Source organism: Scyliorhinus torazame, chromosome 18 (assembly GCF_047496885.1).
Source record: "Scyliorhinus torazame isolate Kashiwa2021f chromosome 18, sScyTor2.1, whole genome shotgun sequence".
Lineage (NCBI taxonomy): Eukaryota > Metazoa > Chordata > Chondrichthyes > Carcharhiniformes > Scyliorhinidae > Scyliorhinus > Scyliorhinus torazame.
In genome coordinates this window covers 10,281,845-10,308,082 of record NC_092724.1, presented here as the reverse complement: position 1 = coordinate 10,308,082, position 26,238 = coordinate 10,281,845, and the positions used below count along the sequence as shown (strand labels likewise).

Genomic DNA, 26,238 nt, shown 5'->3' with positions numbered 1-26,238 from the left:
CTTGAGGCTGTTTTCGTTAGAGAGAAGAAAGTTTTAAGAGGTGACTTAATTGAGGCATACAAGATGATCAGATAGGGTGGACAGTGAGAGCCTTTTTCCTCGGATGGCGATATCTAGCACGAGGGGACATAGCTTTAAATTGAGGGGAGATAGATTTAGGACAGATGTCAGAGGTAGGCTCTTTACTCAGAGTAGTAAGGGCGTGGAATGCCCTGCCTGCAACAGTAGTGGACTTGCCAACAGTAAGGGCATTCAAATGGTCATTGGATAGACACGTGGACGATAAGGGAATAATGTAGATGGGCTTTAGAGTGGTTTCACAGGTCGGCGCAACATCGAGGGCCGAAGGGCCTGTACTGTGCTGTAATGTTTTATGTTCTATGAGCAGTGATAAAGACTCCAATGTAACAGCAAATGCTGGAAATAACAGTTGAGTTGTCTTTTATTTTCCATAAAAGATTTTTGAAGATGGACATTATTACTACTTTAAACACAAAGGAGTGTCCAAACGATCCATCAATCCACACCACATGCGACATAGACGGCTGGAAAAGGAACCCAAGGCAAGTTAATGCTGCATAGTTGAACTGTAATGTACCTAATGTTCTGCTTGAATCTTCAATCTTGTGGATAGGATAGGCATATTATATTTTTGTAACGTTGTTTCCTCATCCTCCTGAATTCTGGTGTGAAGTTTGGAGGAGGATGGAAAGAAGAGAAGGAATGTCCAATCACGTTGTACCTTATGTTAGGCCAAAGATGTTTTTGACTAAACATTTGGTCATGGAGGTAGATTTTCAGCCGCAGAGAGTTTGTGTGAATTCCAGAACTTGGGGTTTGGGTGGCTGAAGGCATGACTATTAATAGTGTGGGAATGACTTGAGGCCGGAGTTGGGGGAAAAACCCAATTTGAGGCTGAAGACGTAACATGGGAAAGTGAGGCTATGAAAAGGTTTTAAACTTGAGGATGAGAATTTTAAATTTGAGGTAGTGGTTGCTGGTAGGTAATGTAAGTCAGTGAGGGCTTGGCTGAATTGGACTTGGTGTGAGTTAGGATACATGCAACGGCATTTTGAATGAGCTTGAGTTGAGTTTATGAAGGGTGGAAGCTGGATGGCCGGCCAGGAGTGCATTAAGTTTCAAGGCTCAAAAGATATTTCCTACAACAAAGTATTTAGAGAAATTAAGGAGAAACCTTATTACACAGTGAGTGGAAGGTACTGTCTGATTTCTTTCTTAAATAATGGTTTTCGAAAGAGAATTAGGTAAGCACCAGAAGAGAGATTTTGCAGGCTGTGGGGAAAGGGCAAGGATTAACCAACATGCTCTTGCATCGATACAGGAACTGAATGGCCTCCTTCTGTGCTGTGACTATTCTGATTCTATGACCACAACAGATCATTAGTTGTAAAGTGCTTTGGGATGTTCTGAGGCTGTGAAAAGCTCTACAGAAACGCTTGTTTTCTTTGCTCATCTCCCTACTAGATAGTGGATAGTTTGTAGTTTAAAAGGCTGGAATTCTCTGTCCCCGTTGTGGCAGGTCACGCCCTGGGAGGTTCGTCGGTCCAACCAAAAGGTCATTGACTTTCGGTAGGACCAGATGTTCTGGTGGAGGGGGCAGGGCTGGAAAATCCCACCCAAAATGTTGCGTTGGTGGTAGGGTCTAAGGACCATTGGCTCCAGTCTTTCCAACATTTTAGTTGGAGGCAATGTGGGCGAGGGCCAAGGATGGATCGGGGATGGCAATGATGCAGGAATGGGAGGAAAAGTAATTGCAGATGGTTCTGACGATTTAGATCCATATCAGTGGAACCAGATCAATACAGTCCCACATAGCTGGTAACCGAGGAGAGGCGGGACGTTGGAGGAGGAACTATTTTAAAGCCTGCAGCTAGAGACTGACTTGTGATAAACTGTCTGTCATATAGGATGTTGTTGGGACATGTTGCTCTCTTTAGTTGGCTCTGAATATGGTGGTCAGTATGGTCGCCTTCCTTAATCCTAATTTTGTTTGCTCTAGAGTCGGCAGGTATCTTTCGATACTCCACAAGGTTCAAAACCGAATACTGATCAAAGACTCTGTACACCAGTTAGTTAGTTCAAAGTCAATGCTATTTATTTACACACACAGTAATAGCTACGCATGCACAAATACTACCGGCTAAACTATCACTACTGCTAAAGCCTATACTTCGCTTCGGGCGCCCACTCAGTCAGAGGAACAATGGCCGTTGTTCGGATCTGAGGCTGCTGGGGTCGAAGTGGTGAAGGGGAACAGCTAAGGTCGTCCATCTATTAGCGAGCGTTGACCTTGGGCTTACTTGCTTCTGGTGCAGCTGGTGGACGGGTCTCTCCGCTGTGAGAGCCGCGTCCAAGAGAGCGATTCTCTCGGGGCCGCCTTCTTATACCCAAAGGGGCTTCGCGCTCTTTTGGGCGGGCCTTGAACTTGGCCCCAATCAATTGGGCCGTTTCTTGATCATTCCTATTAATTTCATCCAATAATGGGGTGGGTGCCCTGATGGCTGGGCGTGTCCTACGTGGCCGTTGGCCCACTTTGTTTTGGATTCCTCTGGCGCTGGGGTGTCTGCCTTCGTATCGGTTACTCAAATGTTACTCTTTTGTTCCCAGAGATGGGCCATTAGTATGCTAATGGGCCTACAGTTTTGGTCTTGTCTGGGAGCTGCGGCTCCAATATACAGGAAAGCTCTGAACCTGCTTGTTTTCTCAGCATTGTCCATTTTCCCTGCAATCTTTGCAAAGTGGCCATTTTGTAATCAGAGTGGCCATCCCAGATGGCTACAGACACTGGTGTGAACCAGTCCTGTGGCAGAATAGAAGCCTTTCAGCAGTTCAAACAACAAATTTTTGGAAAGATAGGTATTGATTTGCACTTTCGTTTTTAAAAAATATTTTTTTATTCTACATTTTCCTTCAAAAATTTACGCCCCGCCCACAAACAGTAAATGGTAACAAATACAAAATCAATCCCCTTAACAATACCAATGATCCCATCCTCCCACCACCCCAAACAACGGCCCACCTGTCAATATATGCATCCAATAAACCAAACCCTCCCAAGGTGGAAACAAAAAACAGAAGAGAAAAAGAAAAAGGAGTCCGGGACCGCCCACTGTCACCATTTACCTATAGAGTCCCCCCCCCCCCCCACACACTCAACCCCATCCAGCCTCTGAAAGAGTACCTACCGTACATGATACCCAAGAGTTGTACCCCCCCCCCCCCCCCCCCCTCCCCTCCAAGTCTCCAGCTCCTCCCGTCCACTGCCTCTTGTGAAACTCATCCTCCCAACCTCGGTTCCTTCCCCCCAACTTTCCACCCCGGCTAGACCACTTGGACCCTGTTCTGCCAGGCTCCGATGGCCGCAGCCCCTCCCCCCACCTCACTCCCGTTCACTGGCCGGCTTAAACCGGCCAGCGTGGAGGCCCCCGCCCGGGTCCCTTTCCCCCTTGCCCGGCCCTAGGAAAGCCCGGAGATCCCCTTTTAGCGCACAAACCCCGCATATCCACCTACACCCCAAAGAGCCCTCATTTTGAGTGAAAGTCCCATCACTTCCCTTGTCCAAATGCACTTTCAACGACTTTGGAGAGTTGAAATTATGAAGGACAAATTCATTTTGTGTATGTCACGGTTATGGATGTCATGCCTGATTTCTCTAACATTTTTAATAGTAAATATTGAAGGATTTATTAGGCATTTATTGCCTCTAGTTCTGCTTTTTCAACTGTTTTGACTATTTTAGACTTCAGCCTCTGTGAACTTATACAACTGTCTTCTTGTTTAGGTGAAATGGCTGGAACAGCAGGTAGTAAAACGGCGACAGAAGCGGGCATTTTCTGTTCCTTCAGATCCATTATATTATAAGCAGTGGTACTTGGTAAGTACAAGTTGTAGCGCACAAAGACTCACGAGAGACGAATAGAGATGAAGTCGATGAGGCTTTATTAAGCGTGACTTGTTACCCGCAGTTCAGTAACAGACTGGCCTGCGGGGGAGAACTCCTGGTTCTTATACTCCGCCTTCGGGGCGGAGCTAGAGATCAACAGCCAACCAGGACCCGGGATCTGTCAGCCAATGACATCACGGCTTCACAGTCCCACATGACCCCTAATGCATACTACCACATTCACCCCTTTGTTAAAAATGAACCCGGCGGGGTGGTGCTTCGCATGGTGGTAGAGGTTTACAAGGCTGGTCCTGGGAGGAAAAACTTTTGCATGTCATCACAGTATGTACAGGGTTTTTTTTTTTGTTTTGAACTATTTACAGTATTCGTAAGAGGGAGAAACGGGAAAAAAATTCTCGTTAAAAGTCCACAACATTCTAGTGTTACACCGATGCCACAAGTCGGTCGGGCGGTCTGGTCGTCCTTGTCGATCGCCTCAGCCCTGGTGGTGGTGGTGCTTGTTCCAGTGTTGTCGCCTCCGGGAGCTTTACGGTTTCTGCTTCAGCTTCACTTCTGGTCGGACCTGGGAGGAGGACCGATCCTCCCGGGAAGGGGCTGTCGCGGGGTGCGCTGGTGGCAGGGAGGGGGTGATTGGTGTCGGGGGGGGGGTGTGCGTGTTGCCGGCGGGCGCCAGATCTCGCAGGGAGACCGTGTCCTGTCGGCCGTCGGGGTACTCCACGTAGGCGTACTGCGGGTTCGCGTGGAGGAGGTGAACCCTCTCGACCAACGGGTCCGACTTGTGCGCCCGCACATGTTTCCGGAGCAAGATGGGTCCTGGGGCCGCCAGCCAGGTTGGCAGCGACGTTCCAGAGGAGGACTTCCTGGGGAAGACAAGGAGGTGCTCATGAGGCGTTTGGTTAGTAGTGGTACACAGTAGCGACCGGATGGAGTGGAGGGCATCCGGGAGGACCTCCTGCCACTGTGAAACTGGGAGATCCCTGGACCGTAGGGCCAGTAGGACGGTCTTCCAGACCGTGCCGTTCTCCCTCTCTACTTGCCCGTTCCCCCGGGGGTTGTAGCTGGTTGTCCTGCTCGAGGCTATACCCTTGCTGAGCAGGAACTGGCGCAGCTCGTCACTCATGAAGGAGGACCCCCTGTCGCTATGGACGTATGCGGGGCAACCGAACAGTGTGAATATGGTGTTAAGGGCTTTAATGACACTGGCCGCTGTCATGTCAAGGCAGGGGATGGCGAAGGGGAAACGGGAGTACTCGTCCACCACGTTCAGGAAGTATGTGTTGTGGTCGGTGGAGGGGAGGGGCCCTTTGAAATCCAGACTGAGGCGTTCAAAGGGACGGGAGGCCTTGATCAGGTGCGCACTATCCGGCCTGAAAAAATGCGGTTTGCACTCTGCGCAGATGTGGCAGTTCCTTGTGACTGTACGGACCTCCTCCACGGAGTAGGGGAGGTTGCGGGACTTTATAAAATGGTAGAACCGAGTGACCCCCGGGTGGCAGAGGTCCTCGTGGAGGGTTTGGAGGCGGTTAATTTGTGCGTTGGCACATGTGCCGCGGGATAGGGCATCAGACGGCTCGTTCAGCTTTCCGGGACGGTACAAGATCTCATAGTTGAAGGTGGAGAGTTCGATCCTCCACCTTAAGATCTTGTCATTTTTAATTTTGCCCCGCTGTGCATTATCGAACATGAAAGCTACTGACCGTTGGTCAGTGAGGAGAGTGAATCTCCTGCCGGCCAGGTAATGCCTCCAATGTCGCACAGCTTCCACTATGGCTTGGGCTTCCTTTTCCACTGAGGAGCGGCGGATTTCTGAGGCGTGGAGGGTTCGGGAGAAAAAGGCCACGGGTCTGCCCGCTTGGTTAAGGGTGGCCGCTGGAGCTACATCGGAGGCGTCGCTCTCGACCTGGAAGGGGAGGGACTCGTCGATGGCGCGCATCGTGGCCTTTGTGATATCCGCTTTGATGCGGCTGAAGGCCTGGCAAGCCTCTGTCGACAGAGGGAAGGTCGTGGTCTGTATTAGGGGACGGGCCTTGTCTGCGTACTGGGGGACCCACTGGGCGTAATATGAAAAGAACCCCAGGCAGCGTTTTAGGGCTTTTGAGCAGTGAGGGAGGGGAAATTCCATGAGGGGGCGCATACGTTCGGGGTCGGGGCCTATTATCCCATTGCGCACTACATATCCCAAGATGGCTAGCTGGTTTGTGCTAAAAACGCACTTGTCCTCGTTGTATGTGAGGTTCAAGGCTTTAGCGGTCTGGAGGAATTTTTGGAGGTTGGCGTCGTGGTCCTGCTGATCGTGGCCGCAGATGGTTACATTGTCGAGATACGGGAACGTGGCCTGCAACCCGTGTTGATCAACCATTCGGTCCATCTCTCGTTGGAAGACCGAGACCCCGTTTGTGACGCCAAATGGGACCCTTAGGAAGTGGTATAATCGCCCGTTTGCCTCGAAGGCTGTGTACTTGCGGTCACTTGGGAGGATGGGGAGCTGATGGTAGGCGGACTTGAGGTCCACGGTGGAGAAGACCTTATATTGGGCAATCCGATTGACCATGTCGGATATGCGGGGGAGAGGGTACGCATCTAGCTGTGTGTACCTGTTGATGGTCTGGCTATAGTCTATGACCATCCTTTGCTTCTCCCTGTCTTTACTACTACCACCTGTGCTCTCCAGGGACTATTGCTGGCCTGGATTATGCCTTCCTTCAGTAGCCGCTGGACTTCGGACCGAATGAATGTCCGGTCCTGGGCGCTGTACCATCTGCTCCTAGTGGCGACGGGTTTGCAATCCGGGGTGAGGTTTGCACACCAGGATGGGGGCTCAACTTTGAGGGTTGCGAGGCCGCAGATAGTGAGTGGGGGTATTGGGCCGCCGAATTTGAAAGTTAGGCTCTGCAGGTTGCACTGGAAGTCTAATCCCAGTAATGTGGGCGCGCAGAGTTGGGGAAGGATGTAGAGCCTGTAGTTTTTAAACTCCCTCCCTTGCACCGTTAGGGTCACTATGCAGAAGCCTTTGATCTGTACGGAGTGGGATCCTGCAGCTAGGGAAATCTTTTGCGCACTGGGACGGATGGTCAAAAAACAGCGTCTTACCGTGTCGGGGTGGATGAAGCTTTCTGTGCTCCCGGAGTCGACCAGGCATGGTGTCTCGACGGGGGTCCACGGAGCCCAAGGGGCTGCCGCGCGGTCGGGGCCGTACGCGCGGGCGTTTCGCGCGGCCACATCTAGGGAGGCTGCAAGGGCCCGTGCCTCAGAGTCCTAGCGACTCTTTTTCTAAAAGTCTTTGGCGGATTTGGGGAGAGTTCATACCTGCCACAAAAGCATCGCGAATTAACATGTCCGTGTGTTCAATCGCGTTTACCGGCGGGCAGCTGCAGGCCCGTCCCAAAATTAGCGCGGCGTAGAATTCGTCTAGCGATTCTCCGGGACTTTGCCGTCTCATTGCGAGTTGGTAGCGTGCGTAGATCTGGTTCACTGGGCGAACATAGATGCTCTTTAGTGCTGCAAACGCCGTCTGGAAATCCTCTGCGTCTTCGATGAGAGGGAAAATTTCCGGGCTTACCCTCGAGTGCAGGACCTGTAGTTTCTGGTCTTCTGTGACCCGGCCGGGGGCCGTTCGGAGGGATGCTTCGAAACAAGTCTGCCAGTGTTTAAAAACTGCTGCTGAGTTCACTGCGTGGGGGCTGGTCCTCAGGCATTCCGGGATGATCCTGAGCTCCTTAGTCCTTTAAGCACGCTTAATAAATTGTAGCGCACAAAGACTCACGAGAGACGAATAGAGATGAAGTCGATGAGGCTTTATTAAGCGTGACTTGTTCCCCGCAGTTCAGTAACAGACTGGCCTGCGGGGGAGAACTCCTGGTTCTTATACTCCGCCTTCAGGGCGGAGCTAGAGGTCAACAGCCAACCAGGACCCAGGATCTGTCAGCCAATGGCATCACTGCTTCACAGTCCCACATGACCCCTAATGCATACTACCACACAAGTCCTTTGGGGTATCACTTACTTGACGTTCACTGACATTACCATTACTGAATCCATCATTATCCCGGGGGTTACCATTGACCAGAACCTCTTTCCCTCCCCCCCCCCAAAACCCACAATTGCTAGCATCTAGAAGGACAAGAGCAGCAGATATCTGGGAATGCCATCACCTGTAGGTTCCCCTTCAAGTCACTCATCATCCTAACTTGGAAATATATCGCTGTTGCTGAGTCAAAATCCTGGAATTCTCTCCTTATCAACGTTGTGGATGTACCTACACCTCGGGCACTGCAGGTTCAAGAAGGCAGCTTTCCACCTACTCCTGATGGGCAATAAATGCTGGCCTAGCCAGCAACGCCCACATCTCTTAAATTAATAAAGAAAGTTTTGAATCTCTGATCCAGTCAAAAGTGAAAGATATGCAGAGAACAATGATTTTCTTATGCTTCCAAAGCTATGAAAAGGTTATTTTAAAAAGAAAATTGCCAAATCAGTTATTTATTGCCATGATTTATTGCCATTTTGTATTGATTGTGCCACACCCTATTAGTCCTTGCAGTAGCTATACTTGTCCCTAGGTGTTTTACTCTTGCAGCCTTTGTCCCCACACGCCCTCAATGTTAGCTATCTCACATAGTCATGGGAAACCTTCCTGTTAAGCAATTTGTTTGGAGATTTTGGGCGTGATCTACCCGAATGGGGACAGAGTCCTGTACAGGATCGGGGCGCTCAGAACGCCGGGAAACACCCTGCTATGTAACGCCCATTCGGGTAGATACAGGACCTCGGTGGGGAACTCCTCGATGAGGCCGCACTCTCCATTTTCTGCACTGAGAAGCTCCACTTGCCAGAACTCCTCAGTGCATTGAGAGATAGGGGTGCCATTTTTAAATGGCGTCCTAGCTCCCTAATTCTTTTTCTCCCAGCCCAATCACTGCCATGCAAAATATGTCACCATGGCACTTCCAGCTTGGCATTTTGGCAGTGCTAGGTGGCACAAGCAGTGTCAGTGTACCACCCTGCCCAGAGGACATGCCTCTGGGGGCCTCCGATCCCCTGGGGGACCCCCATGATTGCAGTTCCATCTGGTATGGTCCCCGTTTATGGTTACCTCAAAACTAGTGAGACGAGCTGTCTCGCTCTAATATGCAGTTTTACCAAAAGGTGATCCCATCTACCATGGGCAGGATTTACATTGCGATGTCTTGCATGATCGTGTCAGATTTTGCAACGCGTAGCGAGCCCAGTAGATCCTGGGAGTGGGGTCTATTGTGGTGCATTGACTTTCAATAGCAATTCACTTTTTTTTTTTTGCTTTTAAGGGACCCACTTTTGCCAACCTCAGACACACCGCCTCATTTCTTCTCATGTCGGTCGCTATTCTCAATAAAAATGCCAGTAGTGGCTGTTAGGCGTGATCAGTAACACTATGACCGGTAACTTTGCGACCCGCACTTAAAACCCTGACCTCAACGACACCAAGCATTAAAGCAACTAAAGAGTCTGGCTCTGTGACACATTAGTCCAAACTAACCTTGTGCAGTTCACAATAGGGCTTCATTTTCTCCGCTAGTTGGAGGAGAAAATAATTGGTTGTAAAGTGCCAACAGATATGAAATGAATCCCAGTATCTAATACTATTGCAAGTAAATACTACTCCACCCACATGTGACGACAGAGGCAGCTGGTCTAACTTAGTAAAAGTTGACCCAGGTGCTTGGTTGATATGATGTTTTTTTCTGGGATCTTGGTACCAAGTAACATGGTTGTCCGCCATGTTTAGATTTATTGTCATGTGTACCAAGGTACTGTGATAAAGTATTGTTCTGTGTACAGTTCATACATAGTTCCATACATGAAAAACATATGACATATTATAAATACACAATGTAAAATAAATGGCCATAGACATCAGGTGAAGCATATGGAGTACAGTGCTACAACAGTAGAGAGGATGCATGGAGAGATCAGCTCAGTCCGTTAGAGGGTCATTCAGAAGTCTGGTAATAGCGGGGAAGAAGCTGTTTTTGAATCTGTTGTGCGTGTTCTCAGACTTTTGTATCTTCTGCCTGATGAAAGAGAGAATAACCTGGGTGGGAGGGTCTTTGATTATGCTGCCCGCTTTCCCAAGGCAATGGCAGGTATAGACTGAGTCAGTGGATGGGAGGTGGGTTCATGTGATGGACTGGGCTGTGTTTGTGACTCTCGACGTGTTCATGGCATGTTAGTATTCAACAAAGTTTTTGAAAATACTCTGTTCATTTAATAATGTGTTTTCTTTTATTTAAAAAAAAAAAAAAAAGTTTCTTTTAATTTTAAATGCCTGGGTGGCACGTGGCGTAGAGGCTAGCTCTATTACCTCCCAGCACTCCGGACCTGTGTTCGATCCCGGCCCTGGGTCACTGTCCGTGAGGTGTGAAGTTTGCACATTTCTCCCCGTGTCTGCGCTGGTCTCATCCCCACAACCAAGATGGGTAGGGTAGGTAGATTGGCCAGGTTAAATTGCCCCTTAATTGGAATTTTTTTAAAAATCCCTGCGAGTTTAGCATCTCTACTCAGTCATGAACATGTTTACCCGTCATTATTTAAAACTGCCCAATTCTCCTGGAGGGCTCTACGGAAGTATGCTATCTCGGCATGAGTTTGATGTTACATGGTATTTAATACTATGTTAAAATTACTGAAAATTGGATTCTGCTGCTGGAAAGTACTAGGTCTAAAGACTCTAGTGGTGCCTTTAACTTAAAGAACCTTAATTAGTCTAAAATTAAAACATACATTGCCCTTCTTAATCACTGTGGATTCCAATGTATTCTAAAACTCCATGCTGCTTATTATCTATCTTGAAGCTATGGGAACTAAAGTAATATAGTACACATTGGTGTTGGGAAAGGAGGGATGTTCACTCAGTTCTGTAATGCTCTTCAGGCTTGTAAAGCCTTTATGTGCAGTGAAACGTTTATTTGAACTGGTACTTTCCACTCTGCAAAAATGTACTAAAAGTGCGATAACCAGATTTAGTTTGTGAGGAGAGCACGCTGGGCATAAAATTTAACTATCTGCCGCAAGATTACATGGGAAATCACAATTTCCTAACTTGAAACAAATGCCAATAATGCCTGTGCAGTGAAGCCTGTAACATGCCACCGTTGTCAGTGTATTGTTCAATAAGTTACTGTGAAATCCTTGCAGTGTAATGGATAATCTATAGATAATAAAGGGCAGATAATAAAATCAGGGCAGCACGGTAGCATTGTGGATAGCACAATTGCTTCACAGCTCCAGGGTCCCAGGTTCGATTCCGGCTTGGGTCACTGTCTGTGCGGAGTCTGCACATCCTCCCCGTGTGTGCGTGGGTTTCCTGCGGGTGCTCCGGTTTCCTCCCACAGTCCAAAGATGTGCAGGTTAGGTGGATTGGCCATGATGAATTGCCCTTAGTGGGGTGGGGTTACTGGGTTATGGGGATAGGGTGGAGGTGTTGACCTTGGGTAGGGTGCTCTTTCCAAGAGCTGGTGCAGACTCGATGGGCCGAATGGCCTCCTTCTGCACTGTAAATTCTATGATCTATGATAAAACTCTGCTTTTATTATTCAGAATTCCAGATTTGGGGCTAATGATTAAATTTGGCAATTGACTGTGCTAAAACATAGCACCGTATTTTAGTAGGGGCAGGCTTTGCGTGTTCTTTCTGAGAAGGTAGACACAATGACTTGCCATTTATAATTGAGTGACTATCATGGACAAAATTTCATTGTATAGCCCCTTCCGTGACCACCAGTTGTCTCAAAGACGGCTAATGAATGTTATGTAGAAAATGCAGCAGTCATATAGTGCACAACAAGCCCCCCCCCCCCCCCCCCCCCGCTGCTCTTCAAAATGGGGTCATGGGGGCCTCGTTTCCCTTGGGTGACATACTTGCTGATGTAAATATCATTTTCAACCTTTCTTTTCCTCCCCACAACTATGTTAAAATAATATAAATCTGTCTGATTGCTTATTAAATTGAGGTTTTTTTGATCATTGGAATGACCTTTGATCAGCGCTTCAACAAGAATGTGATAACTTGGCAGCATGAATTTATATATACTACAGATTGTTGTGGGATAGTTGTTGAAAATTATACTATGACTATGTACTTGTTCCAGGACCACCGAATAAGATTAAGACTTTCTCAAATACTGTAGTTGCTACTGTTTTCAATGGCTGAATTGCAATAAAAGCTTGTGCTATCTTATTTAGAACAGTGCGATTCCTAATGACCTAAATGTTCTATCTGCTTGGAAGCGGGGTTACACAGGAAAGGGGATTGTGGTCACCATCCTGGATGATGGAATAGAGAAGAACCATCCGGACTTGGCTGAAAATTATGTAAGATCCAATAGAAGCACCTTGTAAACGCACTCCAGTCTTTATTGTATTTCTTTCTGAAATAGCATAAAGTAAGGAGAGGCACGACAGAGGGAGATTAGTTCAAATATGTAGACAGTACTTGTAAAATGGCCTTACTTTTTCACGCATCATTAAATTGTTATTGTAATACTGGACTTCTAATTCACTTAATTAAGGCTCTAATTTCATTTTTCACTAATTAGAAGAGTATGTATGAAATTGTTTAATCCACTTTCATCTGCCTCTGGAAACTTTCTAGACCATGTTTAATGTCTGCATTTGACCATGGCCTGAAAGTGTTGGAGGATGCATTGGAGAATGAGTATAATAATCTAGTAATACGAGTTTTGAAAAGTTCTACAGAAAAGAACAGATGTTCAGCATATATATTCAAAGTATTTTCCATTTTGATATTTAATTGAAAGGCGTCGTGCAGATCTAATTAAATGTAATACATCCCTTGTATTAGGGACCAAGTAACACAAATCACCTAATGTTTTAAAACACTGCCAAAGGGAATGATCATGGAATGGTTCTTGCACAGGAGGAGGCCATTTGGCCTGTCATATCTGTGCTGGCCCTCCTGTAAGAGCAACTCAATTAGACAGTGCCTGACCTTTTTCTTTCCTCCCCCCCCCCCCCCCCCCCCCCCCCCCCCCCCCCCCCCCCCGAGTCCTGCAGATTTTCACTCTTGTTCATTCTCTCTCAACCTGGGCAGTGCATTTGAGATCCTAACCATTCACTGCAAATGTTTGTGTGTCGACAAGTGTTTTCTTCAGTATGACCGGAATATTTAGACTACTTCAATATCAAATACAGCTGGAATATTATATCTGAATAATGCAGCTCGAATAGTATATCTGAATATGATAAAGTGGGTAATTTTCAACAGCTGTGATGAATTTGTAGCTTGCAATACATTTCTTTATGAAGACCAAGCAGGGTCTCAGTTTGATTCCTTGTACGAGCACTCAAATTGTCCTCTAAGCCGTTAGATTCATAAAGGGGAAAATAAACCATCCAGGATATCTACTCTTGGAACTATCCAGCGATCTCTGGTAAAAGCAAATTACTACGGATGCTGGAAGTTGAAACAAAAACAGAAAATACTGGACAATCTTAGCAGCTCTAACAGCATCTGTGGATAGAGAAAGGAGCTGGTTTTTCGAGTCTGGATGAAGCTTTGACAAGAGTCATCCAGACTAGCTCCCTTCTCTCTCCACAGATGCTGCTGAGATTGGCCAATATTTTCTGCTTTTGTTAACTTCTGGTAAAAGTTCATGTACTTCTGCTTGTCAAAGATATAATTGGATTCAATTATGATGCCCCCCCCGAGGTCAGAATTGTCTCCACCTTCTGAAGCAAATAGCTGTTTGGGTGATATACTGGAAGATATCTGGTACTTGTGGAGTACTCAACAAGTAACTGATGCTTTCTGTAGGGAGAAAAAAATAAACGTTCCGAATGTTCTCTTTTATAGTTTTCAAATGTGAAGCTGACCGCAGAAAGCCATCTTTTTGATTTAGATTTTTGCATTTTTATTTGCAGGACCCCAATGCAAGCTTTGATATAAATGATAATGATCCTGACCCCCAGCCTAGATATAACTTTAATGATGAAAATCGGTAAGTTGTTTACATTTTGAAGATGTTCTTAATTTTTCAGCTGAATCAGCACTAAACACACCAGTAATCCAATGGCTGGTCCATTACGGAGAATGATGATTGCTCAGTGTATGACAGTTAACATGTATATAGTAATCAAAATTAAGCTTAATTAATGATCATGGGTGGGCAGGCACAGTGAGTTGTAAATTTCTTTAAATGTTACTGTTCTGACATTTGCTCTGTTTATATTTCAAAACATTATCTGCAACAGTGGAACGCTGCACTGACCTAGAAGAGCAATAGAAAGAAAAAATAAATTTTAAAAATAGTAAGATATACAAATTTTATTTCTGGGGATTTGAAAATCATTCTTGGGATAAGTGCATCACTGACTAGGCCAGCATTTATTGCCCATCCCAAATTGCCCTTCAGAAGGAGCTGGTGTGCCGCTTTTGAACCGCTGTAGTCCATGTGGTATAGGTGCACCCATGGTGCTGTTAGGGAGGGAGTTCAAGACTTTGACTCCACGACTGTGAAGGAACAGTGATATATTTCCAAGTTTGGATGGTGTGTGGTGTAATGTTCCCAGTTGACTGTTGCCTTTGTTCTTCTAGATCAGTGTTTTTCAAACTTTAGGAAGACCTACTTTTACAAAATTCTACAAAATCTCTTGACCCACGTCACGTTCACAATAGATTCTCCATAGTTTTTTAAAAAGTCACATTCGTTGTTGGCACTATTATTAAATGTAACAATTGTAATTTTCTTGTTGTTTGGCGATCTAAATAACTTTTAATAAAAATCCCTAATCACCTGCACTTTCCCCCTGACTAGGAAGGATGGGGCTTCCACATCCGAGATCAGAATGGGGCAAACATTAACCAGTTTTATAACAATGGACCAATTGAAAGGTGAGGCGATCCCCACAGGGATCCCCGTAGGATATGCAGGAATTATCTGATAAATCTTGTACATGGGAGCCCTCCAGCTATGAGTTGCTGACTGGGGTACTTGTGGAAACGTATTCTAGTCACCAGTCATTTGGTTTTGGGTGGGAGATGTAGGCCTGGCAAAAAAACACATTAAACACTCCTGGAAACTTAACTCTACGCAGGAGTATCTTCAGGAAAGAAATTTTCAAAATAATAGATTTTTCCTTTTAAACTCTTCAGTTTTAGTTGCAGGTGCTGACTAACTTGGCCGATCAGCTGCTATAGAAACTGGAGTTTCTGCCAGTGGCTGTAACAGTGATCCAGGAAGGCAAGAAAGTCCACAGCACTGGCCTCTACACCAGCCTCCTGTGGACATGCACTGCACTGCAGCCAGAATTTACCCAGAGAGGAAACAGAAAATATGGTCAGGAGATCTTTTTGGCGACCCATCTTACACCATCCTGTGACCCACCTGCAGGTCATGACCCCCACTTTGAAAAACACTGTTCTAGATGGTAGCAGTAAGAAGTCTTACAACACCAGGTTATAGTCCAATAGGTTTATTTAGAATCACCAGCTTTCGGAGCACAGCTCCTTCATCAGGATTCACCTCTGGGTGGGGAATTATCTCTGCACGTGGACAAGGATTGCTTCAGTATCTAAGGAAATGGGAAGTGCTGAATATTGTGTAAACATCAGCGAACATCCCCACTTTAAAAAAAAAAATGAAAAATTTGTTTTTTTCCAATTAACGGGCAATTTTAGAGTGGCCAATCCACCTACCCTGCACATTTTTGGGTTGTGGGGGTGAGACCCATGCAGACACTGGCGAGAATGAGCAAACTCCACACGGACAGTGACGCGGAGCCGGGATCAAAACCGGGTCCTTGGTGCCGTGAGGCAGCGGTGCTAACCACTGCGCCATTGTGCTGCCCTGAACATCCCCACTTCTGACCTTAATTTGGAGGGAAGGTCATTGTTGAAGCAGCTGAAGATGGTTGGGCCCAGGACAGTACCTTGAGGAATGTGCCAAGTTTGTGTGCACAATATATAGTAGAACACTGACTGAATTATTCCATGATTTTGTGAAATGTATTGCTGTAACCATCTTTGCAAACAACAGCCACTAGAGGGTATGAGTAGACTATTATTTGTTTTTCACATCTCTTAAAATTCTGCATCTAAAATAGTTACATACTTTTTCTAAGTGGAAAATAACCTGATGACTGTGACATAATGGTTTGTGCTGCATAATCTGTCTCTGTCTTGTATATGTACCAAATGAGGTCGATCTAAAACTTGCACTGAAAATATCATATTTATTCCAATATCTTTTAATCTTGGACGCAATTCTCCGGAAAAATTTGTGGCGAGTTTTTTTTCAGGGGGTTTATCGCCAGCAAGTTCCCCACCGCTATTCAATGACACATAGTCACTTTTTTGGCCTTGGTGAGTTTCTCACCGGTTTAGCCCACACTTTGAATTTTCTTTAACACTGGGGAACTGAATGCTGAGATTGGGCCACCATTTTTAAAGGGTGCAGTGATCTAAGTGAGCTTGGTGGGTCACCCCCACCTATGGGTAATGTCACCCCCACCCAGCACCTTGCTGTGGAGTCCCTTGGGGTGCCCCCATACAGCATACCACTGTCCCACCCTTCAAATCCCCCTTTCATGTTCCATTTAATGGGCATGGTCCCCCTGATCCATAGCAGTGCCAACCTGGCACTCAGGTACCCTAGTACTGGCACCCAGGCAGTGCTCCTGCCAGTTTAGCAGTGCCACCTTGGCAGCACCAAGGTGTTAGCTGTTGTCCCCCAACCAAGTGCCATTCCGCCTGTTCCATGTTTGTTTTTATCGCTTGGAAATTTCTGTTTGGGCAGCACAGTAGCATAGTGGTTAGCACAGTTGCTTCACAGCTCCAAGGTCCCAGGTTCGATTCCCGGCTTGGGTCACTGTCTGTATGCAGTCTGCACGTTCTCCCCGTGTGTGTGTGGTGTCATAATATACACCAGTATATATCATGGTGCAGACACACACACACTGATGGACATGCATTGGGACCAATCAGCATACACAACACTGCAGCCAATCACCAGTGAGAGCGCAAGCACTATAAAGACAGGGGACGGGAGAGTTCCCGCTCTTGCTAGTATCAGCCAGCTCGGAGCACCGAGCTCACAGCCTGCAACACAGACATTCACCAGTGCTGAGTGCATCACCTGGTTAGGACTAGGCAAGGGTCAACAGTTAAAGCTGGTATTGCATTTACCCACAGTTCAAGTATGTTAATATAGTTAACCTTTATAATACAATAGAGTTGGTGACCTGTTTGTGATCCAGAACACCCAACACATCATGTGGGTTTCCTCCGGGTGCTCCGGTTTCCTCCCACTAGTCCAAAGATGTGCAGGTTAGGTGGATTGGCCATTCTGAATTGCTCTTAGTGTCCAAAAAGGTAGGGTGGGGTTATGGTGATAAAGGGGGATAGGGTGGAGGCGTGGGACTTAAGTAGGGTGCTCTTCCCAAGGGTCAGTACAAACTCTATTGAGTCGAATGGCCTCCTGCGCTGGAGGGATTCTATGGGATGTTTTCTTATTAAAATCACCAGGTTTACCTGATATGCCTATGAGGCTGTTTTAGGAGTTGATATGTTGCTATTTGTTTCAAATCGATTTAACTTTTTCTTACTGTGCTAAAATACTGGGCCAAAGAATGTCAAATTGAGTGGCACAGTGGTTAGCATTGCTGTCTCACGTGCTGAGGACCCAGGTTTGATCCTGGCCTTGGGAGTTTGTGGAGTTTGTCCATTCTCCCTGTGTCTGTGTGGGTCTCACTCCCACAACCCAAAATGTGTGCAGGCAAGGTGGATTGGCCACGCTAAATTGTTCCTTAATTGGTTTTTTAAAAAATTAGGTACTCTACATATTTTTTTCAGTTGTCAGTGGGTAGCTCCCAGTTCCATGACTTTGGGTTCATAATCCATATGTTAATCTCCTGAGCATCTGTGACTGTTCTGAAAACTCTATCTTTAACAGGCATGGAACACGGTGTGCAGGAGAGGTGGCTGCTGTGGCCAATAATCTCTGCGGCATTGGCATAGCCTATAATGCCAGAATTGGTGGTAAAGTATCATTGCTTACAAATTAAGGATAGCATATTAAAATTTCTGTTTTCCCGTCAACACACTGAAGCTATTAACCTTTGGATCAAAATAAAAACCGAAATGCTGGATAAACGTAGCAGGTCTGGCAGCACCTTTTGGAGAGCGAAACGATTAATGTTGAGTCCATATGACCTTTCGTTTTCCTGTATTTATTTCTGATTTCCAGCATCCGCAGTATTTTGCTTTTTACATTTTGGATCAATGTTTACCGCATTCCGAAGCAACTTGATCACAAACCACTTTCTTTTTAACCACCTCGATTTTGTAATTTGAGGGTGAATTGTCAATGTTCACCATCATTACTTTGAAACTTGTCAGCAACGTCTGGCATTCACGCATGTGCAGTTAAATGTGAAAATTCAGAAATTGCTCTCAGTAAGATTGCCCACTTCCCTCATTGTGATGTTGCAGTCTATTAGAAATCACTGAATTGATGTGAACTTCCATTTTTTATAAGAATCTCACGTTAGCTTGAATTGCACCTTGTTGAATTTAGTACAACTTGGTTTTAAATGGTATGTTTAAGTTACAAGGCTGCATAACCTTTACAGCTTTGAATAACTCCTTTTTAGTTGTGGAATGTTAAATGCCCCTGACTTATAAATTTTACAAACTTTATTCATTAATTATTTTTGTTTCTGCTTCTATCTTGGGCACGATCTATCAACTACTTCATGCCCAAAAGGCGACAGGCTGCATGATGCAGCCAGTAGATGCTTGGAGATCATTCTTCCAAGATCTACCTGGCTCGCCACGCCTGGAGATCATTCTTCCAGGATCTACCCGGCTCGCCATACCTCACGAGAGCTAACACTATCATGAAATGTGAATCGTGCCCATTAACACTTTTTAGTGGATCCCTTTTTAGTAAATCTGCATATTCGGGCAGGACAACTAGTCTCTCTCTAATATGTTCTCCCACGCTCTAATCAGGGTGTTGGGATCTAATCCTTGGAGTCCTCAGGCAAGCGTTGTTCAGTGTTGGGCTCCACAAACCGGGACCAGACGGAGCCTGGGTCTCCCAGGAGATCTGAGGCCCCCAGGTGGTTTCCCTCTAGGCACTGATGGTGCCAAGCAGGCATTTTTCCCAGGGATCCGGCCCAGGGATGCTCTGCGCCGGGGCAGGTGGAGGGGGTGCCCGAGGGCCCCCTTGTAAATGAGTTGGGGTTTGGTTTGGGGGCAGGGGGGTGTTGTGAAAATGGCGTCTCGATCTCCTACCCCACTGAGGAGTTCTGGCAAGTGGAGCTCCTCAGTGCAGAAAACAAGACTTAAGTGCGCCTTGTCGGCGAGTTCCCAGCTTGAGGCCCCAGAGTCCAGTTCGATGGTGTGGAGTTTCTCGGCGCGGAGTGTCTCGGCGCTCTGAGTGCCAGGAAACATCCTTGTTGTAGGACTCCCATTCAGATAGATCGTGCCCTTTGTTTTGCTGATTCTAGAAAGTGAATGACAAAACCTGCCTGTTACTGATTGTAGAAAGTGAATGATAAAACATGCCTGTTACTTCCTAATTGCTGTCTGTGCTAATTCTGCAAAACGATTGACTGTTTAGCATACTTGACATTACTCTAGAGCAGTGATCCCCAATCGCTGTGCTGCAGCACACTGGAGAGAGGGTGCACATCTGCCAAGGCCACCTGTGCACGTGCCCTTTTATCAAGCACCTGACGAGCCCCTTTTGAATTAAATTCCCTTCAGCCAGGTTGACCAGTTGTGTTTCTCGGGTATTCCCCAGGAATCTCCGTTTAAATGGTCTCCAGTTTCCTATTCGGGACCAATTGCTGATTTCCAATGTGATCACCTCCTCGCAACAGCTGCATTAAAAAAAAAAAGTAGTAATCTCTCTCTCTCTCTCTCTCTCTCTCTCTCTCTCTCTCTCTCTCTCTCTCTCTCTCTCTCTCTTTTCTCCCCCCCCCCCCGCCCCGATAAACCAAACCAGTGAAATAAACAATTGACCTTGTGCTGCTTTTATCCAAAAGGTTAATGGGACTATTATAGATCAGATAATGCTTATCTCTTTTCCACATTTAATGACTCTGCTGCGGTTTTCTCAGCTCCCTGAGATGTGGAGCGCAAGTAGCATTTGTCTCCCAATAGCATTCACCCACTCGTATGCAACACCTCCTAGGATGTGTTTCTACAGAGACCATCAAAGCGGCCCTGTCAGTTTGTCATCTGTCAGAGGGAGATGAGTGAAAATGTTACCTTATTAATATATACATGCTAACAATTCAGACAGCAATGGTTTTCATATTTATTTTTTTAAATTTAGAGTACCCAATTATTTTTTTTTCCAATTAAGGGGCAATTTAGTGTGGCCAATCCACCTTTGGGTTGTGGGGGTGAAACCCATGCAGACATGGAGAGAATGAGCAAACTCCACACAGACGTGACCCGGAGCCGGGATCGAACCGGGTCCTCTATGCCATAGACACCAGTGCTAACCATTGGGCCACTTTGCTGCCCTAACGATTTTAACACGGGTGGGGCCCCTTTTAAAATGCAAACACACTTGAAGACAGCGGCAGTTATCCAAGTGGTGTCACCCTGGGATAAAATAATGATTCTTAGATTTGTTCTACTTTTAAATACAGAAATAACGTGAGTTGTCTTTCAGTAGATGATCTGATTATTATTAATGCACAGGTAATAGAGTGCTTTCCACTGCCCCTCCTATTTGGTGGATACAATCCATCCCAACCAAGGGTTTTGGGCTCTTTTTAACTTAATGCAAGTTTTCAGTTTGATACTTTTTCCCGATTTATTTGTCGATTAATTTGTCCCCTTGATATCTTTCTCCGTTCTTCAGACTGAGTCCTCATCCACTTATTCTACCCCCGACTGTCCCACAATGCCATTTTCTTCCTCCTTTCCAAGCTCAGAGCTGTGCTCCAGAAGTCCATGTCAGCCTTTCTCTCTCTGGCCTGAAGTCCAATAAAATCCTAAATGTCCTACAGAGGAGTGGACCTTCCCTGACAGACACTATGAACTTGTTTTGTGTCCAGATTTTGTCCAGCATCTGCTCCTGGGAAATTACAAGGACCCCATCTGGATATGAATTATTAATTTCATCCAGTCTGCATTTTAGCTGTAAGTCACTTCATCTCATTACTTCTGATCCAGGAATGAAAAACCTTGCACGTTCATCATCTTGATACCTGTACAGGGAGCCTGTTGTAAAGCTTGGTGTGCAGACCTCTGATGGAAACAGGGATGCTACACGCGCACATTGTCCCGCTGAGAGAGCCTGTATTTGTGCAGAATATGTTGACCGTTATTGATGCAATCATCCTTCCATTCCTGGGTTCTTTGGTGACTGTCAGTGCCATTTCCTACCTTTTTGTTTTGAACTGCTCAGTTAGAGGATATCCAAGCTGTGCCTCGTTATAGTATAAAGGTGTACCGAGACAAAAGGGGGACCATTGCACTAGAAATCGTCAATAGCTAATGCCAGTGATCTCATGGGTGGCTTTCTTCAAGATCATCAGTGAACTCTTGTCACTTTGCCACTAACTACAAAATCTGTGCCATGCATTTTCTTTAGTGCTGTCAACATTATTTGACTTAAAACTGAATGAAACCGGACGGACCACCCGGCATCAACCCCGGCACTGGAAACCACAACAGCAAACCCAGCCTTCTTACTAACATCTGGGGGCTTGTGCCATAGTTGGAAGAGCAACTAGTCAAGCAACAGCCTGACATAGTCATACTCGCAGAATCATAACTTCCAGATTATGTCCCAGGCACCACTATTACCATTCGTGGGGTGTGTCCTGTCTCACCAGCAGGACCGACCCAGCAGAGGTGGTGCCAGTGGTATACATTCGGGAGGGAGTTGTCCTGGGAGTCCTCAACATTGACTCTGGACCCCACGGGCAAGGAAACTTCCTGCTGATTACCACGTACCATCCAGCATCAGCTGATTGTACACGTGTTGAAAGTTGGAGGAAACACTTGTGTGGCGAGGGTGCCGACTAGATGGACATTCGATCATCACCAAAAGTGGCTCGGTAGCCAGACACAGCTGACCGGGTCCTAAAAGGAATAGCTGTTAGACTGGACTGCAGCAGGTGGTGAGGGAAAAATATACTTGCCCTCATCCTCACCAATCTGCCTGCTGCAGATGCATCTGTCCATGACCGTATCAGTAGGAGTGATCACTGTACAGTCACAGTGGTGACAAAAGTCCTGTCTTCATGTTGAGGATACCCTCCATTGTGTTTTGTCGCACTACCACCATGCTAAATGGGATAGGCATCGAACAGATCTAGCGTCTTCAGACTGGCCATCGCTGGTATATCCCCACTCTGCCATTACCATCAGCCCTGGTTCAATGAAGAGTGCAGGAGAGATGCCTGGAGCAACACCATACCTAAAAATGAGGTGTCAACCTGGTGAAGCTACAACACAGGCAGCAAGTAATAGACCGAACTAAGTAATTCCGCAACAAACTCATCAGATCTAAGCTGCCGTGAATGGTGGTGCACAATTAAATAACTCATTGGAGGAGGAGGCTCCACAAATACCCCCAGCATATCTGTGCAAAAGACCAGGCTAAAACATTCGCAACAAACTTCTGCCAGAGGTGCCGAGTGGATGATCCATCTCGGTCTCCTCCGGAGGTCCCCCAGCATCACAGTCTTCAACCAAAATGATTCACTCCACGTGATATTAAGAAATCAAGGCACTGGATACAGCGAAGGCTATGGGCCCTGACAATATTCCAGCAATAGTACAATTGTGCTCCAGAACTTTGTTGCGTCCCTCGCCAAGCTGTTCCAGTACAGCTACAACACTGGCACCTACCAGCAATGTGGAAAATTGCCCGTGTGTGTCCAGTACACTAGAAGCAGGACAAATCCAACCCAGCCAATTACTGCCCGATCAGGCTACTCGCCATCAGCAAAGTGATGGAAGGCGTTGTCAACTGTGCTATCAAGCAGCACTTTACTCCACAATAACATGCTCAGTTTGGGTTCTGCCAGGATCACTCCGCTGCGGACCTCATTACAGCCTTGGCTCAAACATGGACAAAAGAGCTGAATGCTAGAGGTGAGGTGAGTGGCTGCCCTTGACATCAAGGCAGCATTTGAGAGTGTGGCATGAAGGAGCCCTAGCAAAACAGTTAATTGGAATCGGAGTCATACGCGGTAGAAAGTAAGATGGTTGTGGTGGTTGAAGGTCAATCATCTCAACTCTAGGACATCACTGCAGGAGCTCCTCAGGGTAGTTAGTTTCCTAGGCCCAACCGTCTTCAGCTGCTTCATCAATGATCTCTCTTCTGTCAGAAGTGAGGATGTTCGCAGATGTTCAGCACCATTTGCAACTCCTCCGAGATAATGAGGTGAAACAGTCCATGGTCAAATGCAGCAAGGCCGGAACAATATCCAGGCGTGGGCTGACAAATGGGAAAATTGCATTCACGCCACACACAAGTGCCAGCCAATGACCATTTTCTACAAGCGAGGATCTAACCATCGCCCCATGATGTTCAATGGTATTACCATCGCTGAGTCCCTCCACAATCAACATCCTGGGAGTTACCATTGATCGGAAACTGAACTGGACAATCCATATTAATACTGTGGCTACCAGAGCAGGTCAAAGGCGAGGAATCCTACAGTGATTTAACTCTCCTCCTGATTTCCACCCTTGCCCCCTCAGAGCCTGTCCACCATCTACAAAGCACAAGCCAGAAGTGCAATGGAATATGTCCACTTGCTTGGATGAGTGTAGCTCCAACAAAAGCTTGACACCATCCAGGACAAAGTAGCCTGCTTGATTGTTCCTCCTTCCACAAACATTCAATCCCTCCACCACCAACTAACTGTGACAGCTGTGTGTAACATCTACAAGATACACCGTAGTAATACTAAGGTTCCTTGGGCAATACCTTCCCAACCCACTACCATCTAGAAGGACAACAGCAGCAGATACCTGGGAAACCCCATTACCTGGACATTCCCCTCCAAGTCAGTTGCTGCCCTGACTTGGAAATATATCGCCGTTCCTTCACTGTTGTTGGGTCGCATTCCTAGAACTCCTACCTAACAGAACTGTACCACAGCTCGGCGACTACAGCGGTTCAAGGCAGCTCATCACCATCTTCTGAAGGGCAACTAGGGATGGGCAATAAATGCTGGCCTAAGTAGCAACCCCAACATTGCATAAATGAATTTTAAAAAAAAAACCACATTTTTTATCTGTGCCTTCTGTAAAAGTGCAGCTTGTTGCACCTGTGCTAAAGGCACTTTGAAACGGACACCGTAACATGGGCAGTGTTTCTTGCAGTCTGATCTTCCTGCTGCTTCAATTCCCCCAACTTCAGCTGAAAGATGTGAATGGTTGCTACTGTTTTTTTCCTCATGTTGAATTCTTTGTTGTAATGTAAAGAGTCAATGGGGCATGAAAGGAATATATTAGCAGTATGTTGCTAGGTAATCCATTATGGGTTCTATTCGCTTTTGGGCCTGCAGTTACATGCAGTTTTTTGTATGTATAAAATGGGTCATTTACTGCATCCTAATAAGGAAAGTCTTTCAAAAGATGTAGCTCATTATGCAGCAAATTATTACATTTTTAAACCTTTTGAACTTAACTGAAGTTTCTTGGCTCATTGACCATGAAACATACTATTGATATTCCTTTCTTATCCAACCCCTGGAGAGGATGCGGTTCCCTTTACCTGAAAATGCCTTTGAGGTGTAGATTTTAGTCTTTTGCAATCCTTAGCCCATCATTTCTACCATAGTGTGTTTTTGGCCAAAGTATGTGCATTGGTCTCCACATTTTGGGCGATTTAACCTACACAATACTGAGTCACATTTTGGGCACGTACAGCAGGGTCATTCTCGGTGCCATATGCCATCCCAATCTCTCAAACCCCCCCACTGCCCCAACTTGGGGGAGTACTCAAGCTCACCCCACCTCTGAGGGGCGGGGCATCTCCTGGGCATGGTCCCTGGCATGGCCAACTTTGCATTGCCAGCCTGGCACTTTGGCAGTGCTGTGGTGCCAGCAGGAGTGCCAGGTATCACCCTGCCTAGAGGCCTGGCACCACCATGGCCTGGGAGCGCCATGGCGAGGTCTGTTGGGGACGGGCGTTAGTTCCCGGGTGTCAGGAGAGTGCAGACATGAGCCTAACGGCTCATTTAAGTATGTTAATCTGGATCTCGCCCAGCGAGGGAGGGATCCAGATTGTGAGGGATCCAGATTGTGAGGTGTCATTACATCTCGTTGGGGTCCCAAGCGTCACAAATCTCACGAGTCTGACCTCGTCGCATCACCAAGTTGGGTGCGACAATCGCACCCTTTAATCTTGCTTGTTGTTTACCCACCTGATATTTGGATAGATATGTGTTACCTTGATTCCAGGCATAGCCAAGTTGGCCACCATGTTGGTGTGGTGGTTGGTGATGTTAGAACTGTTTTGCAAGAGCAGTACTATATTTGTTGATTACAGTTCTCTGGTGTTTTGTGGTTTCCCGTCCCTTGCCATCTGTAATAGTTTTGTTTGTCTATTTCCGCCTGCAGGGGTACGAATGCTTGATGGTGAGATCACTGATGTAGTGGAAGCCCGCTCACTCAGCCTCAACCCTCAGCACATACACATCTATAGTGCCAGCTGGGGTCCAGAAGACAATGGGCAGACTGTGGAAGGGCCAGCAATGTTGGCAAGTCAGGCATTTCTCAGGGGTATTACAAATGTAAGATCACTAAATCGTTCATTGAGAAACTGTGTATTTTACAGAGTGCTAAGCTTTCCAATACGGAGTTGTGTGCTTTAAACTAAAACCATTGCAAGTAATTCTTGATAATTAACATGTTTCAGTATGAGACCAGCTTTTATGATGGCATAGACTACTTTTTAAAATATTCCTCAGCACTTAAAAACTGTGATCCAACACAGCTCTTGTTCTAACATTTATTTGGAGAGTATTTACAATGTACTGATGTTTTTCTGTAGTTCCTTGTTTTAGAGATTTAGAATTTCTAGTTGGGAGGTCATCTGGGAATGGAATAGACATTTTATAAGATGTGATTGTGGAGTTCTGTTTTTCTTACACTTTGTAAATTAAATTTCATCATGCCACCGAATTGGACTAGTTGCCTCTAGCCAACCATTTTGCATAAGATACAAGAAAAGGTGAGACTTTCATATTTAAAATAAAGAATGAGAACAGTTGTAGGCCATGTATGCATCTCAAGCTTGCTTTGACATCCAAATGCGATCATGGCTGAA

General features: G+C 46.2%; 1 protein-coding gene across 5 annotated transcripts in view; it reads left to right on the top strand.

Moving 5' to 3' along the window:
- LOC140394932 (furin-like) overlaps positions 1 to 26,238 on the top strand; it is a 66,121-nt gene that overhangs the window by 6,505 nt on the left and 33,378 nt on the right. For 4 of the 5 annotated variants that reach the window (XR_011936075.1, XM_072482135.1, XM_072482133.1 and 1 more), the window contains exons 2-7: positions 459 to 563; positions 3,803 to 3,895; positions 12,146 to 12,274; positions 13,844 to 13,920; positions 17,872 to 17,957; positions 25,530 to 25,702. Coding sequence is in view for 4 of the 5 variants with exons in the window: in XM_072482133.1 (XP_072338234.1) it covers positions 459 to 563; positions 3,803 to 3,895; positions 12,146 to 12,274; positions 13,844 to 13,920; positions 17,872 to 17,957; positions 25,530 to 25,702 (663 nt within the window). In the remaining variant the exon portion in view is untranslated. The remainder of the gene's footprint in view (positions 1 to 458; positions 564 to 3,802; positions 3,896 to 12,145; positions 12,275 to 13,843; positions 13,921 to 17,871; positions 17,958 to 25,529; positions 25,703 to 26,238) is intronic. The other variant, XM_072482134.1, reaches the window with a different exon arrangement.